Raw genomic sequence first — 17,104 nt, 5'->3', positions numbered from 1 at the left:
TCCAGATACAAGATGGGTTCCAAAGTAGGGCAGCTATTAACTCCAGAGAATCTCACTTTATAGAATAACTTCAAGGCACCTGGTTGAACGGTGGAGTTTTAGAGACTTCACAAATCAGTAATCACTTAAAAACTGTTTCTTAAAAAATCTTCAGAAAAAAACGAAAATCTTAGGTAAAATACTTAAACTAGGGAAAATAAGTTTATTATGTGTCACAAAGCAAAAACAAAACGTTACAAGCCATTATGAAAGTAAATGGTTTTGTTTATTTGAAAGTATGGAAAGAACTTGATATCCATATAAGTTATAATTGGTGGCACGTTGATGGAACCCGTTCTTGGCCCGTAATTCCATTAGCCCGGTTGCGTTCCCTCACGCACCCCATAACCAGCCATAAGACCACCATTGATTTTGGGCCTCATTCGGAGCATCTGCATCGGCCACCCCCAACGAAGGTCGACCGCCGAATGTGGGCGATATGATGCTGCGGTGAGCAACCTGCTCGAGTCGAAACGAGCTCAACGTGGAGCCCCGATATCTGGCTAGGAAAAGCTAGAAATCCACAGAAAGTAGCCCAGCAAACTGGCCGAGAAGAGACGACGAAGCCAGCTCTTGAGCCGTGATAAATTTCTGGGCGAGATCACGTTTCGAGTGCAACAATGAATTTGCTTATATAAAGAAGTGTGCTTGGCCATTTAATATGTTAATTCTGTCAACTGTGCCAAAACCCATACATCATAGCCATGAACAAGTTCGCTGTAAGTGTCCCTGAATACCGCTTCCGTATTCCCTGCCGCTCTTTCATTTTCCGGACCTATGCTAACTGGTGGTTTGCCTCATTTTCCAGACTCTGGCCGTCATCTTCTGCGCCTGCATCGTGGGCAGCTGCTACGCCAACTACGGTGGCCAGCAGAGCTACGGACCACGATCCTACGGTCAGGATGGCTCCGCCGCCTCCGCCGCCAGTTCAGCAGCTGCTGCTGGATCCGAGGGTCAGCAGCGTTATGAGCGCCCCGTGGAGATCATTGCCGGTGGATACCGCGGCAGCTATGCCCCCGAGATCCTGCGCCCCGTCCAGGTCAGCGGCGGATATGGCGGTGAGCGACGTGGCTACAACGGTGGCAACTACCGTCGTGCCGGCTATGGACCCCGTTGGACTGTCCAGCCAGCCGGAGCCACTCTGCTGTACCCTGGCCAGAACAACTACAAGGCTTATGTCTCGCCCCCGGAGTACAGCAAGGTGATCCTGCCCATCCGCCCCGCTGCTCCAGTGGCCAAGCTTTTCGTGCCCGAGAACCAGTATGGCAACCAGTACGTTAGCCAGTACTCTGCTCCCCGCAGCAGCGGATACTAGGCGCATACTTGATCCCCAGCCAACCTGGCGGATACTTGATCCCCAGCCAACCTGGCGGATACTTGATCCCCAGCCAACCTGGCGGATACTTGATCTCAGCCTGATCGTGTACATAATAAACCAGAAGAAAAAATCATAATATTTTTAGTATATATTATTCGGGGTTTCTAGCTATTGTTTATATCTATTAGCAAACAAATTTTCGGGTTTTCGAGCTCATTTGCAGCTGCAGCAGCTGTTTAGAGCGGGTGGAGCATGGTTCATTTGATTGCAGCCGCCACCGGGAATGTCTTTGAGTGGCTTGGCGGAAACGTGCTCCGGATTTGCTTGCTCCGGCTCGCTCGCAAATCACTCAGCAAAGTGTCACAAGCCATAAACATTCAATTATTTATTGTGTCAGTCAGTCAATAATCTTGTGGCCAGAAAGCGCCACAGTTCGTCGAGTTTGCCCAGTTTGCCGATTGCCGCGCTTATTTTCATATATGTATTTTCTGGCTGCTAAGCAATCGCATCTGCTGACTTGTTTGGGGCCAAACTCTTGGCCAAGAGCTTCAATGCTGCTGGCCATCGCTTGACATTCGAGTCGAGCGGTGAATCACGGCTAGAATTCTGGCTTCGAGTGCGGCACAATTCTTGGGAAAACTTCTCGGTGAAATGAATACCATGTGTAGATTTATTTATTTTGAAAGTGAATTCAAGTTATAGATACTTTTGTACTAAGCAAAGTAAGTCACTAGTTATTTGTTTTTGTTAGTAGCGGTTAATTTACTGATTTTTGTAAAAGTAACTTTGGTAAGTTATGATTAAAAACTTAGACCAAGTCTGTAATGAATACTTTGCAATTATTTTAAGAACAAAGTACCTATTAAAAAGCGGGCCTTAAAACATTGATGTAATACAATAAATTCAAATTGTTAATAAATTAATAAACTTAATAATAAACATAAAATCTTTTCTATTGCTATGGAAAATTTTCATAATTTTGAAATAAATTGTTATTATGCGGAATACAAATGAACTTTTCAGAAATTTCGTTAGGCTTTCAAATGAGAGTTCGCCCGACGCCCAAAGACTTTTCGCCGTTGCTGGTTCCGGTTAGTGTTCATTGATCGGTGGCTTAACCCCAGTTGGCCCGATTTCCGATGCGTGCATGGGCCGGATCGTCGTGGAGTACGGGCAAAGCCCCGATACCGCACACACCAGAAGCGAACAGAGCGTGCCGAGCAGGGGGAAGTCGCTATCAATGGAGCAGCTTCTCGGGGTTCCCGGGGCAGTGCCGCAATTTGGCGCGCAATTTCAATGAGCATAGAAATTGGAGACGATCCCGTGGCCTTATCGCCCTGGGCCCGAGGGGTGCGGAGGGGGCTGGAGATGCTGCCAGTGGCGGCCCCCCCGAACTGACTGGTGACTGGTCATCGAGGTGGTTTGGTCACGTCTGGTGAGCTCACAAATCGCGGAGCAGCTCAAATGGTGTTGCTATAAAAGCAATTTGGACACACGCTCTGGTTAATTAGTTTTCGAAACGGTCCGTTCCTAGCACCACCACCAACAAAAAAATGTCCGCCACCCTTCGCCTTCTCTGCCTGATGGCCTGCTGCGTCGCCCTGGCCGTGGCCAATCGTCCGCAATACGGCGGATCCGGATACGGCGCCAGCTACGGCGATGTGGTCAAGGCTGCCGAGACCGCCGAGGCTCAGGCCTCCGCCCTGACCAACGCCGCCGGAGCAGCTGCCTCCGCCGCCAAGCTGGACGGTGCTGACTGGTATGCCCTCAACCGTTACGGATGGGAGCAGGGTCGTCCACTTCTGGTCAAGCCCTACGGTCCTCTGGACAAGCTCTACGCCGCTGCCCTGCCACCACGCTCCTTCGTGGCTGAGGTCGATCCAGGTGGGTTCCTAATCAATGCAACCATATGGAGTTTATACCTGGATTATATAGATTTTCCTTTAACTTCTTAGCACTGCTGTTATGCCACCGTACTTACTTTCTTTTCTATCTCTAACTTTCAGTCTTCTCGAAGAGCTCATACGGCGGATCTTATGGCGAGAAGGCGGTTCTGAAAACCGAATCCAAACTGGGTGTTGTGGCCATCTAAGAGCTTGGATTGTATAGCTCATAAAGTGTTAATAAATAGTGATAGCTTAAAGCAATATAAATCAATGGAGCTTATTTATTGGGCTGGGAAAGCAAACTTTATCGAAACTTTATTGGGAAATGGAAAGTTCGCATTTTATGAAACCTTTCTTATGTTCTGCTTAGCACTCAAGTTGGCTAAGAAAAACTGCAAAACTTGAAGTCCACTAAGGTGCGCAGCTACAACACGTAGAATTGAAGTGAAGACCCCCATTAGTAAAACCGAATTTCACTTACAATTTCTTATTGTTATTATTATGAATAGAATTTCGTTTTTATTGCAAGATACAAAGTAAAAAATGTGAAAATTGCTCAGTTTTGTTGATGCTGATTTAATGTAAAATTCAAATTCGTTACGAGCACACAGATATTTACCTACTAAACATAAAGTGAACTAAAAACAAATAGTAGAAGCGGTTGTAACTCGGTTAACTCGATGCTGCGGTGGCGTGCCTAGTGGGATTTTGGTGACGATTATCAATTCCATTTCCATTTCAAGTTATTAAGTTTTGGTGCTTTTCGTTCAAATGGGCTCCATATCCATCAAACGTTATTGTTCAGCCAACTCTCATGATCTCTCATTTCTCATTTCTCATCTCTCTACGTACAAGTATCATATATCGTATGTGGTATATGTATATATCTCTATCGCTAGCAAAACTCTGCCAAGTTTTCGTTGGTTTGTTTTTATTTTGTTTTTAGGTTTTCAGGTTCATTATTTTAATTAAATTACATGAACTTCAAAATAGTATTATTATTATATAGATAGGATGTGTAGTGTTATGTATTTATAGTGTGTAGCCTATACGAGCCCCCCCGCCGAAGTCCACTGGGTTCTTGATCGCTGCCGCGGCGTTTGGGGGGTTGACAAAAAAATTTAAATTATAAAAACTTTCTCACGCAATTCTCGTTCTCGTCCTGCACTCTGAACTCTGAACTCTGCCCATCCGCCAACCAGATGGTCTTCTTCCTGGACTCGGATGGGTGGTGTTCGGTTCGGTTCGATTGGCGTTTTGATAATGAAATGATCTCGGTGCGGAGCGTGGGGCTCTATTCGGTGATCGTCCTTGTGGTCTCCTGGATGTACACCTGGGATCCGGGCACCGTCGAGGTGGTCACGAATGTGCGGTGCTTGGCGCGGATGATGTTCAGGCTGGACTCGGCGGTGTCGGCGCGATCCTCGGCAGCCTCCAGCTCGCGCTGGAAGCGACGCACCCGGGTGGTGGTCTGCTGGGAAACACCCTCCTGCTCGGACAGCTGGCGGCGGTAGATGTTGATCTTGGCAGTGGACTTGTCCAGCGCGTCCTGCAGCAGGATGAGGTTCTTCTGGTCCTCCTCGCACTGCACCAGCACCTCCTTGACGGTGCGCTCCTTCTTGCGCAGAATCTTGATGGTCTCGGCGTGGCGGCGCTTCTCCTCCTCCAGCTCCAGCTCCAGATCGCGGATGCGGGCTTCCAGCTTGCTGATGATGCGCTTGCTGCCGGCGACGGCGTTCAGCTCGACCTCCTCCAAGCGGATGGACAAGTTCTGGAGAGGATTACAGAGTAGAGTCATATAGCACCAGATAGGTAATATAATAGAAGCAAATGTAACCCAGTGAAAGTTTGTGATACCCAAAAACCCAGACACGCACCTTGACTTCGACTTCCAAGGACTTCTTGATGGTCTCCAGCTTCACGATGCGCTCCTGCTCCTCATGCACCTGCTCGACGACGTGCTTGAGCTCCACCTGGACCTTCTGGTAGCGCTCGTCGCTGATGCGCAGCTCCTTGGACACCTCCTCGTAGTCGGAAGCGATCACGGTGAGCTCCTGCTCCAGCTTGGACTTGATGGAGACGAGGCTGACATTGGCGGTGGTCAGCTCGTTGATGCGGGAGGCAGCCTCCTCGTACTGCAGCTCCACGGTGCGCTTGGCACGGTTGGCGCTGTCCAGGTGGGAGCGCACCTCCTCCAGCTCTCCATTGAGTCCGGCCAGGCGGCGCTGGGCAACGGCATACTGGTCGAGGGTGGCCTGCAACTGGCGCTGGACATCCTCGTAGTGGGCCTGCAGTTCGGTCAGCTGCAGCGACTGCTTCTTGATCACCTTCTGCAGATCGATGTTGGTCTTGTTGGCCACATCCAGGGACATCTCCAGCTCGGTGATCTGGATCTGCAGCTTCTTCTTGATGCGGGTCACCTCGGTCTTCAGCCGGGTCTCCGCCTCGATGACGCGGGCATTAAGCTGCTCGATCTCGATGGAGGTCTGCTTGCTACAAATTGTATGCATTCATTAGAACTTTGACACATTTCTCAACCATCAATCGATTGAATTGATACCAAGAAGTAGCCCCAGTTTGCCACAGAATGACCCTCCGTCGATTCGCTTTGCTGGCTCTATTTTTGGCCCCAATGCCTGACCCACAATTTTACATTTTTCGCACCACTCAGCACTTGGGCACTCAACCACTCAAGTCAACTTAACTCAGGTGCTCTGGCATTGTCAAAAATGTTCATTGCTTCATTGTTTCGCTGGCTGCTGCATTCGCGAATTTCGGTGTATTTTTACGCATGATAAAGACATCGAACTTGTCACAAATAGCCGCGGCTTACATGCCAAACTATTTGCCGACTATGTTAGTTCCTTCTCCCCCTAAATTCAATTTTTTTTTTGTTTCTGGGGTAAGTGCATCATGCGTCTATTCTTGGGCGAAGGTGCACCGATGCCAACTAAATTTGAGTTGTGTTTGCGTTTCTGATACTCTACCTGATTCACTTTCTAATTTAATGCAAGGAGGTGTACCTGTTGCAATTAGTGATAAGTGATTTATGACTGCTGAATTCTATTTCAGTGGATATAAGTCATTTTATGTGGTAACATATTACCATTGAAAACATAGTGGGTACAACTCTTTCTAACAACATTTAAGTTTTGAAGGAGTAACTTTATAATGCTCAACTGGCAGCATCATTTCCACTTCCCTGGTTATATAATCATATTAGCGTTGGCGTCCCCCATCACTCAGTATTTCCTAATTCCGCTGATTATTCTGGTTTAGTTGAATACTAAGTTTTCTTATAGACGCCCCTGTGTGGGTTACTTAATCTGAAAATCATGTGTGTGTGCCCGTTGCTGTCGTTTTGCCAAGGTATTTGGCTTTCTAGTGTCTTGGGTAGAAAGCTTAAGCATTCCCATTTAGATTTTAATTTTTCCCCACCATTGTTTTCAATGTTTACGCAAAAATATTTGCTGTGTCTAATGTTGTTCTGTTTTTTTTTTTTGTGTGCGCCGCCTCTTCTAGTGATTGTTTTTGCTGTCATGCGCATCAGTTTTCTTTTCAGTTGAAAATAAAATAAATCTCGATTTGAAGGACAAACCCAAAGAAAAAGTTGGTCGGTCGGACCATCTACGCGCAAATCAAACTGACAGCCTCGAAATTTCTGAGGTGCGGGTGCGAAATATGATAGCACCGGGTTAAAAAGTCTTCATATCAGGGAAAAGTGATGAATAGATTTGGATTTGGATTAACTTGGCATATATGGATTATCATAACTTGAAATAATATGTAAATAAGAGCATTGATTATCCATCCAATTAGAAGAAAGATTATACTATAAAGATTTTCCCACTCAAAGGTTTGTTTAGATGTCCAACACAAGAAACACAAGAAACACCCACAAAGTTTGTAATTAATGACCAAATTGCTGGCGATCTTCTGCAATTAGCTGTGGACAAATATGCTGCGCATAATTCTGTATAAATAATTTTCGTATGACTGCACAACAGACACAATGGGAGAGATGGCCAACATAGTGGAAGAAAATCGCAAAAACTCTTGAAACAAAAATACATTTGGTGCCAGACGAGGAACGACAAACAGACAAATAGAGATGGCAAATTGCCGGGTCGAGGGAGGAGATTCTAGGATGCTCAGTCAAAAAATTGAGCTGCAATTCAAAAATGTTCGCATTTATTCAAATGGCCCGGATGGGAAGTGCACAAAGGAACGCAGATCGATGCACTTGATATTAACACATTTTAGTGGCTTTCTGTATACGGTTCTTTTAATATATCGAGATTAATATATGGAACCACTTTTCGTATTTGTAAAGAACTGTTTCGTGTAATGAAAAGTAAGCGGAAAAGAGGCTTCTAAAAATCATATATTTGATTTTTAAAAGGTTTTCCACCTCATCGATGTGTCTAGTAACACAAAATATATCCTTTTAGATACATAATAGCTTTTGCTTGAAATCTAAGATATCGAATGAAGATATGAGCGAAAGTAGGGACTGGAATTGGGCTGGGGATGGGGACTGGGACTAAGGACATTGGGGACCTGGGACCTAGTGCTTCCAATACACGTAGCTATAGTCCTTGAGCTTGGGATGGGTGCGCAGGACCTTGCGACAGATCCAGCACTTATCCTGTATACCGCACCTGCTGTCCGCGTAGAACTCCACAGTGCGCTGATTCAGCGTCGACAGTTGGCGCTTCACGTTGTGGAGCGAGGAGGAGACGCGATGGTCCAGCTTGTCCACCAGCCGGTCGTCCATGAGCTCGATGTGGAGCGCATGGGCGCGATACTGGCCATCGAGGGGGGAGGAGGAACGCGAACGGGCACGCGAAACTGCCCGACTTGAGCGCACTAAGGTCTGGGAGATGTAGTCCTCCTCCTCCTTCTTGGCCGTCTTGATGTTCTTCTCCGACTCGGAGAGCAGCGCCTGGGCAATGGCACTGGCGGACTTGCCGCGAATTGAGCGCTTGAAATCGTCCGACATCTGGTCGAGTTCGTTATCCAATTCAATCTTACGGATGCGCTGCAATATCTTAAGAGTGTCGCGTTTGATCAGATCCTCGAGCTCCTCCTGGCGGCGGCGGCGGCGCTGGCGCGATCTTTCGACAACTGTGTCCGGTTCAAGGTGCTTGGTAACACGCGATGCGTCGACCAACTTTTGTACACTGAACGGCGAGCGTTTCTGGGCCCGAAAGCTAAGCAATATCTCGTCGGCCCGAGCGGCGCAGGTGCGCGACAATCGGACGATCTCGTCGGCGTTGTATTGTCGCACCGCATTCGAGGGGCGGTACTGCTTCAGCCCCCTTTCGCTGACCCACGGCAGGTGGGGCTTCTTCACCTCCAGACCCTTGGCCTTCGCATCCAGATAGTCCAGCATCGGCTGGTAGAAGTTCATCGTGTAGCCATAGTTATCCTCATAGGTCGTCGTCGTCGGACGGAAGCGGGAAGGTCTTTGTTTTAAGGCAAGGGCCATGGTTGAGGAAGGGTATGTTCAAGGGTTGGGAATTTTTCAAGGGGGTTGCGATGGTCTAATGCACTAATGTGTGTGTTCTTAAGAGTACTCTAATTAAAGCTACAATTGTCGCCGCCTCTGTGTGTCGCCTTGTCGCCTTTGTAGCTTCGGGTCTCTTGGGTTCTCCTCGGTTGGCAGCGGCAGTGGCAGTTGCTGCTGCTTTGCAAATAAATTTTCAAATTTGTCGAAATCTATAAAAAGATTGCATTTCGTTTCTTTCAGCTGTTGGCATCGGGCTAGGTATGAGCATAATAATGACGACAATAACATCATCATCACTATCATTATCACCATCATTTGTTGGCAGTCAATGTGCGGCTATGATTGATTCATTTTGGCAGAGTGCTCATAGACAATGTCATAACAGCAAGGCATTATATGCAATAGCCATCGAGGACTCAAAAGAACTAGGGAATGTTATCACGAATAATATATTGTGAAGCATCATTTATTACATTACTATAAATGTTCTGTTTGGGTAGATTCTTTTATCTATCTTTGTTAAGTTATTTGAACATTTCGAGTCAAAATATTTGAATTTCGAGAGACATTATCTTTCAATCACCGGAAACGTGTGTAAAAGTAGCTAATTAAATCAAGCATTATGCACACTTAACTTAACTTTTAATAAGTAAGATAGTACAGATCTCTGCCAAAGATATAAGATCACAGACCTTCACTGACCACCAACGCGATTGAATGAAGAGGTTCAAAAACCTACCACTTGCTGGAGAGCCACTCTGCAACTCGAAAGTCTTCTCAATGGGATCTTTCGATTTTCAACAATGAACCCACTTTGATTGTGTAATCACAGCAACTGCGCAATTTTCTGAGGAATATTTGAATACGGATTTTTAGAAAATCGATATGGTTTGGAAAACCAGATGGATGAAACCCACTTCTTGAGCTGAGCCTGTGAACCTTCCGTGGAATCAGGATCTTGTGCCTGGCTGCCGAAATAGAAAACTAATGCCGTTGCTTTTTGTGCGACTAAAGAACTCGAACTGATTGCTAATTGCTAAATGGGTCAGTTCACTATCAATTGTGTTGGCAGTGGAAAGCGATTGGAAAGCGAATCAATCGAATAATTACCCTCCCCCTTGGGACCTTGATTGCTGTTTGTGTTTTCTTTTTTGCGACTTCCGCTTTGGCAGGGGAAGCGAAAACCTTCGTCTGTTCTCGCTGTCACTCGAGTGGCAGTGGCGTGGGGCTACTTCCAAAAGGGGGATCTAATTCAAGTTGTTCCCCATCCCAGATCAGTGACTTACCGAATGGCCTCGATCTCCTCATCCTTCTCGGCCAGACGACGCTCGGCGTCGTGGCGGTACTGGTTGAAGTCGGCGGCCAGGCGCTGTCCGCGCTGCTCCTCAGCCTTGCGGCCCTACAAAATGATATTACACCCGTCATTAAAATGATATTTGATTATTGGAAATGTGTTTGCGAGTACTTACAGCCTCGGCTTCCTTGTAGGCAGCGGTCAGTTCATCGCGCTCGTTCTCCAGACGACGCAGCTCCAGCTCCAATTCGTGCAGGCGACGGTTCAGTTCGTTGATGGTGCCCTTGGCCTCATGAAGATCATCTGGGGGTTTGAAAAAGTGGAATAGGTTATGATTATATCGAAGGAACAATAGTAGTCAAAAACGCACCTCCCAGTTTCTTGTTCTCGCGGGTCAGCTGGTTGTTGGAGTCCTTGACCTTGTCCAGTTCGTGGACAGTGCGGACGAGGTCGGCGTGCTTGTTCTTCAGGTCGCGCTGGCTGGTCTCGTACAGGATGATGGTCTCGTCCAGGCGGCTCTTCAGCTCAACGTTGTGCTTCTCAAGGGTGTTGACCGACTTGGTCAGCTCGCGGCAGCTGTTGTTGGACTTCTCCAGATCGATGATGAGCACCTCCACCTCGCTGGCCAGGCGCGTCTTCATCTTCTCCAGGTTGTTCACCTTGACGATGAGGGATTCGATGTGCTCCTCCAGCTCGGTGATGCGCACCTGGTACTTGCGACGGATCTCCTCGACCTCCTCGGCGCGGGCAGCCACCTCGGAGTTCCACTTGTTCTGCCAGGATGTGGCATCGGCATTGGCCTTGACCAACTGACGTTCCAAGTCGATGCGGGCCTCGGACTCCTCCTCGAGTTGATTGCGAACCGAGTCCAATTCGATCTCAACCTGATGCAGAGAGGATTCGAGCAGCGAGCGACGACGGTCCTCGTCCTCCAAGCGGCGGCGGGCGTCCTCCAGCTGGGAGATGACCTGGCTCTTGGAGAACGAGACCGTGTCCAGCTGGACCTTCAGATCTTGGACGTCCTTGGTCAGCTCAATGTTCTCCTGCGAGAGGCGGGATCGGTGGGAGCTAATGTCGATCACGGTGCGGTTAAGCTCCTCGATCTTCACGTTCAGCTCGGTGATCGAGACCTCCAGCTTGGAGATGTGCTTCTCCGACACGATCTTCTCCTTGTTGTAGGACTCGATCTGGGAGAGCAGCTCGTAGACTTCGGTCTGGAATTTGGCCTTGTCCTTCTCGGCTCTGCAAGCATTCGATTAAAAATAGGGAGAAGATGTTTCTCCAGTTTAGTTTTGGGCGTCTACGATCACATTCCCGATACTTAGGCATGGTTTGTGAGATCAGCTGGGCTGTGAATCGCTAGCAAGCTTGGGTGGATCTGCGAGCCTTCGGCCAGCGATCGAAAGTTCAGTTAATGATTGTCGATCGGTGGTCGAGGACTCAGCAGGCCAAGGATTAAGATCATGTTGGGTCTGCCTGGAAGCAAGCTATGATAATTGATTGGTAAAATAAATGTGCATAAGCTGGGACGGAGAGTGGGGATATGTAATAAGAATTAATCTGATCAGTGTATGCTTGGCAAAAATCGATATGCAATTTCAATTAAATCGATAATTTCGATAAAATTGAGAATTTAACTTTTATAAGAGTTTGAGAATTTATCTTGTATATACCTAAGGCTAATCGTTATATTTGATGGTCTTTATAATCATATTATATTTATCTTGTATATACCTAAGGCTAATCGTTATCTTTGATGGTCTTTATAATTATATTAAAGCATGTGTGTCTTGGATCGATCAAAGTAATCCCATTACATATCGCCTTGAGCACCGATCGAATTTTCCGTGTGCAACCCGTGGCATTTGCCAGCTTTTCCACCTGTCAGGGGGCCAGAGTCGGTGCAACCGACCTTTCCCACCCACAAGTCGAGAAGCCAGCCAAAAAACGTATCGGATTTCCATAATGCGCGATGGGTCGGAGCGGGACAGCAACAAAAACAATAAACACATTTTCTATATGATTCAATCAAAGACATATTTGGGTTGGAGCGTTGGTGCGAGCGAGAGGCAGTGAGAGGGAGCGAGAGGTAGCGATGCAGGGAGGCGGTGGGAGCGGAATGGCAACAGCAACAAAGAGCCTCTCTGCTCAAGAATGTGGATGAAAATTTCAAAATTTCTATAAATAAATTTCCGCTCAGAAAGAAAATATGGTATGGGTGGTGGGCATAACATATGGAAGAAAGTTTCGCCGTGCGAAAGCTTTGCGAAGCTTTTCGATAGAGTGGGACGGCTGCTTGATCTTCCGACCTTCCGTCCTTGTCTTGAAACGGAAGTGCGCAAACTCGGGCGCACCTCTTTTAAAGGTGGAAATCTTAAAGATCGCAAAGAAACTCAACTTTGAACTTGGATTAAGGTAACTAAGGCTTAGGATCAAAGTTGATTTTGATTTATTCGGAAGCTGATTAATCTACGTGACTAGTTCTGCTCGGATAGCCTTGAATTGCTGCGATTTCGAAATTCCTGGGAATTTATTTTTGGAATTCGTTCGCATCGATTTGGAAATATGAGAGGCGGCCAGCAACCGAAAGTTTCTCGAATTTTTTCCCATACGTTTGGCTTTTTGGCCGCAATTTGCACCAATAGAACTTGCAAGCCATGCAGGTTTATGTTTTCTTAACTTTTCTGCTTTGCATTTCGCATGTCATGGCATTTTGATGAATGGTTTATAATCTGCTTCGATTTTCTCTGTTTTTGTTATTTTTTTTTTTTTTTTTTGGGTCAGCGGGGCAGCGCAAGGTTAGGCATTGTATTGTTTAGTTACTGCACGAGATCTTGAGACATTGAAATGTCCGCGAGCGCCAGCTGACGCCACTTGATCATCATCATTGGGGGCAAATAAATATGTTCTGCGGATGCATGACAGCTCGGGATGGAGATGTTTATGTTTTGGATATGGTATCGTTTCTGGGTCAATGGAATGGAAATGGGTGTGGAAATGGGGACACATCGATGGCGTTAGAATGCCTACCTGGCCTTGTTTTTCGTTAGGATTTCAACCTGTTCCTGGAAATCCGTGATAATTTCGTTGTGCTTTTTCTTCAAAAGCAAAGTGGTCTCCTCCGACTCAAGATGAACATCCTCAAGCAGCTTGCGCAGCTTCAGCAGCTCAGCGTCGCGCTTGCGGTTGGCTTCAAACTGGGATTGGAATTGGATATATCAGTTGGTTGGATATATAATTTCGATATAGCACTTGGTACTCACTTGATGTTCAGCACCACCCTCGGCCTCCTCGAGACGCTCGGACATCTGAATGACCTGAACGCTGAGATCGGCTTTCTCGCGCTCGATCTGAAATTTGAAATTTGAAGAATATAAGAAGAGATTAGCAGAGATTAGGAGAGATTCCATTGGGGACTTGGTATAATCAAAAATATCTATAAATACCCTGCGCTAGCCATGCTGTGTGGCTACTCAAACGGGCCATAATAAAAATTATAAATCACATTAATCAGTCAAAAATAATTATGCACATGCAACACCTAAAATAACAATGGCATCTTGCCAAGAAATCTTCCACGCAGAGGTGTGTAGCCATAGTCCGATTGCATCCACGATATATGCGTCTATATATGCGTATATATCTTTTGTGGGCGGTCGCACACCGCTCTTCTAGATTGCATTTCCAAAAAGGCATTCGAACATTTTTCGCTTGAACAGAAACATTTTTTGTTGGCTCCCTCGGAATCTAAACATTTGCTTTTCGCCTTTGTCGACGACCTCGTTTGGTCAATTTTGCGAATTGCATTTAAATGCTATTTTATGAAAGCGATGTGCTAGATGCGGCCAGTGGGATTTCTGGTATTTGGAGCTGTCCAAAGCAATCATAAAAAATCAGCTAACTAAAATGTGAAAGGCTTAAATTGAGAGCGGGTTGTTCTGATAAATCTTTTTTAAATCATTCCATGAATATGTTTCTACATCAATGTTTATGATAATACCTAGGCGAACATGTGTTTGTCCGTTCATTTGGCATAACAAAAAGTTGCCGATTGCCACAAAGGCCACGTAAGTACGGGCCGTAAATCCATTTGCGCCATATGTATCTTGTAGATACATGTTCTTGCCGCCTATATATGCATGTATGGATATGTAGGAAGAATGCCAGGCGGTGTGAAGACTTTTAATGTGCATGAAAATTATTTAATTTTCCCACAGACACACGCCCACAGACAGAAAACGGGAAGATTTTCCCGCAGTGAGCGAGTGAGCGAATTTTCCTCTCTGCCGCTGCTGATCATGAAGATGGTGATGATGATGATGGCTTTTTGGCTACTTTATTTTCTTTTCTTCTCTGCTCATATTTTGGTTGTTTTCAAGTTAATCATTCGCTTCTCTGTATTGAATGTCGTGCGCTAATTTTAGCCATTTTGTTCCATATATTCTGCGAGTGTGTTGGTGGGGGGCGGTGTATCTGTGTGCGAGTGCGTGCTAATCCATAAGGCACAAAGTAATTAAATTTGATTTTTTAACAAATTTTAAGAACATTCCTGGCCAGCCCATTCCATTCCGGCAAGAGCTCTTCGCATTTTCTAAATTTGTAATGCCCAAGAGGATCGCTCTGAATGAAGTGCACTTTCGGCCTGCGAATTTTCCCACTTTTCTCTGGCTATCTGGCTATTCCTGACTTTTCTGTCTTTGCGGCGGCCGCTGTCTTTGCAAAGTCAGGGGAAAAATCATTTATCAATGCTCCGCAAGAAAGGAAAAGCCAAAAACGAAAGCGATTGAAGTTCAATGCACATCATTATCATTTACTTTCACACTTTCGTAACTCTACGAAGGGTAGTTTATTCTTAGATTTGCATTTGTTTGCTGACTTTTCTATTGGTTCTATCGCTTCTGCTACTTTTCTCTATTTTGATTTTATTTTGGCTTTCCACATATTTATGCTGTTTTTAGGGTGACATTTGCGAGGCGAAAACGTAAAAAATGCTTTTCCCTGGCGCTTTCATTTCCATTGGGTTACGGGGAATTTGAACTGATCTTTTCTAACTTCCTAAAATATGTCATATCTCTCAAGCTGATTTCATCAGCAAATAATCTTATTCACTAAAAAAGCCCAATGACCCTGGGAAAAACCAATTCTATATATTAAGAAAATATTCCACTTAAATCTATACTAATGCCTTAAAAATACTACAACCAAAGTGTATTCAAAAATAATTAAAAATATTTAAATTATTAATATTTCCATCTGGAATTACTCACCCTTTGACGCAACTCACGTTCAACTTCAAGATCATCTTGGAGCAAACGGATCTTGTCCTGCAAGAAAATGGTGGATACATTTATTGAGTGTGTTCTCTTATGGGCTCATTATTTCTATTTCATATGATTTGATTGAAACTTTCATTAAAAAGCACTTTACAGCACAGCATTGATTTCTTCACAGATTTTTTCTTCGATGTTTTCGCATGTACGAGTATATGTATTGCCCAGAGGTGGCCATTACATAATTTTTTAGCAATGCATATGTATATACAGACACGTTTAGATACATATAGACATCTAGAATTTTGCTTCACCGAATTTTCTATATTTCCACACACAAGAACGCGCCGAGAACTTAACACACGAATATATATCTACGGTATATATGTGCATTTGATATAGAGTGTAGATGAATTTTTCGGGTTTCTTAGTTTGTTTTTCTTATTTTTTTCTTGATTATATTCTGATTCTTTTTCAGTCTCTACACAGACACCGAAACAAGAGAGAGAAATTCTCGTGGATTTTGAAGAAATTTGGCGCACACGCATTTCGTATTCCTATTCCCTGGTCGAAATTCCAACGTCTTTTGGGGATTTTGGGATTTCGGGCTCTAATCCGATGCCGATTCCTTAACCGATACCGGTGCGCATCCAATTTCGAGACGGGACGATCCTTACCTCCAAGCGGGAGAGCGAGCTCAGGTCCTGGATGTACTCGATGTTCACATCGGCGGCACCGGGTCCGGTGGACGTGGCCCGGTAGGAGTATTTCGAGGAGCGGACAGCCTGCGATGACGACATGTTTGCTAGGTCAGATTTTCGATTCTGTATTCTCTAAATTAATGTTGCGATCGGTTCGCGTTTCTAGTATTATGATTTGTGTTTCCTCTCAAGCGAAAATCTCTACAGCACCGCACGCAGTTTTGTAGTTGTCACCGAGTCACCGAGAAAATTCGTAATAAACGTCGGAGTAAGGCTGGTGATCTACTGAACAAGAGATCCCGTTGTCGTTCGAATAAAGAGTATTTCGTTCAATTGCTGTGCCCTGCCAGCTGAATTCGTCTATTTCAACGATTTACTCGGCTCCCTTCGGCCCACTTCGTGCGCCCTCGGCTGACTTCGGGCGCCATCGGCTCTCCTCCGCTCGGAACCGAGTGGGATTTACCGCTAGATATATCTACAAGTATAAGCCTATGTGAGTGTAACTTTCGAGTGACTTTTCACGCGGCAGTGTTGTTGTGTTAATTGCTCAGTTGTGTGGAAAATTCTTTGATTTTTCATTTCACTTTGGCCGCAGCTTGTGCGAACGCATTTTCACATTTTCACGCTAGTTTTCCCGAGAGCTTGCCCCCTACGAAAATAAACTCAAAAACACGAAGTACGCCTGCTTTTCTTTTCTTTTCGATTCTTTTCCTTTCTATTGCTTACCTGTAATTAGCCTGTGTCATTTGTGCGTTTCATTTTGTGTATCTAGCGTCTGGCCAGAATGTATCTACACATAAATTTTTTCCAATTCTCGAACGTACATATAAGTCATGTTGAAATATTTGGCATCTTCTGCAGATCATAAAGTCCATAATTTATATTTATTGGCTCACTTGGTTGGTTCAGGGGTCTCGCATATTATTTAAAAGGTATAAACCAGTATTCCAGCGCGTAGTCCCTAAATTATATAGATTAAGAAGAACTGGGTGTATTTCCATAGAGTTCTGGGGGCAAATTTAAATATAATGATTTGAATTTTGAAAGTATTTTTATGCTACGGTTTTTAGCACTTTGCATTAAA

The 17,104-nt window shown here is 45.3% G+C and overlaps 3 protein-coding genes across 4 annotated transcripts; 2 read left to right on the top strand and 1 right to left on the bottom strand.

Annotated features, from left to right (window-relative positions):
• Positions 1-598: 598 nt before the first annotated feature.
• Positions 599-1,493, top strand: LOC120449205 (chorion protein S19). The gene is made up of 2 exons (XM_039631569.2): positions 599-758; positions 848-1,493. The coding sequence occupies exons 1-2, from the start codon at positions 744-746 to the stop codon at positions 1,352-1,354; spliced, it is 522 nt and encodes a 173-aa protein (XP_039487503.1). The 5' UTR covers positions 599-743; the 3' UTR covers positions 1,355-1,493.
• A 1,363-nt stretch (positions 1,494-2,856) lies between these two features.
• LOC120449206 (chorion protein S16) lies at positions 2,857-3,510 on the top strand. Its single transcript, XM_039631570.2, has 2 exons — positions 2,857-3,241; positions 3,364-3,510. Exons 1-2 carry the CDS (start codon positions 2,911-2,913, stop codon positions 3,447-3,449), a joined length of 417 nt encoding a protein of 138 aa, XP_039487504.1. The 5' UTR covers positions 2,857-2,910; the 3' UTR covers positions 3,450-3,510.
• Positions 3,511-3,795: 285 nt separating this feature from the next.
• LOC120449200 (paramyosin, short form) lies at positions 3,796-16,347 on the bottom strand. Of its 2 annotated transcripts, XM_039631563.2 has the most exons (9): positions 15,997-16,347; positions 15,317-15,373; positions 13,313-13,399; positions 13,080-13,246; positions 10,420-11,291; positions 10,225-10,352; positions 10,042-10,154; positions 5,121-5,736; positions 3,796-5,014 (listed from the first exon to the last, which is right to left on the bottom strand). In XM_039631563.2, exons 1-9 carry the CDS (start codon positions 16,117-16,119, stop codon positions 4,538-4,540), a joined length of 2,640 nt encoding a protein of 879 aa, XP_039487497.1. In that variant the 5' UTR covers positions 16,120-16,347; the 3' UTR covers positions 3,796-4,537. The 2 variants fall into 2 exon arrangements, with proteins under 2 accessions (XP_039487497.1, XP_039487498.1); XM_039631564.1 differs by lacking the exons at positions 10,042-10,154; positions 10,225-10,352; positions 10,420-11,291; ... (2 more) ...; positions 15,317-15,373; positions 15,997-16,347 and adding exons at positions 7,905-8,964; positions 9,495-9,602; positions 9,673-9,823.
• Between the last annotated feature and the right edge of the window lie 757 nt (positions 16,348-17,104).

The sequence above is a fragment of the Drosophila santomea genome, chromosome 3L (genome assembly GCF_016746245.2).
Source record: "Drosophila santomea strain STO CAGO 1482 chromosome 3L, Prin_Dsan_1.1, whole genome shotgun sequence".
Lineage (NCBI taxonomy): Eukaryota > Metazoa > Arthropoda > Insecta > Diptera > Drosophilidae > Drosophila > Drosophila santomea.
This window is presented reverse-complemented; position numbering and strand designations above follow the sequence as displayed.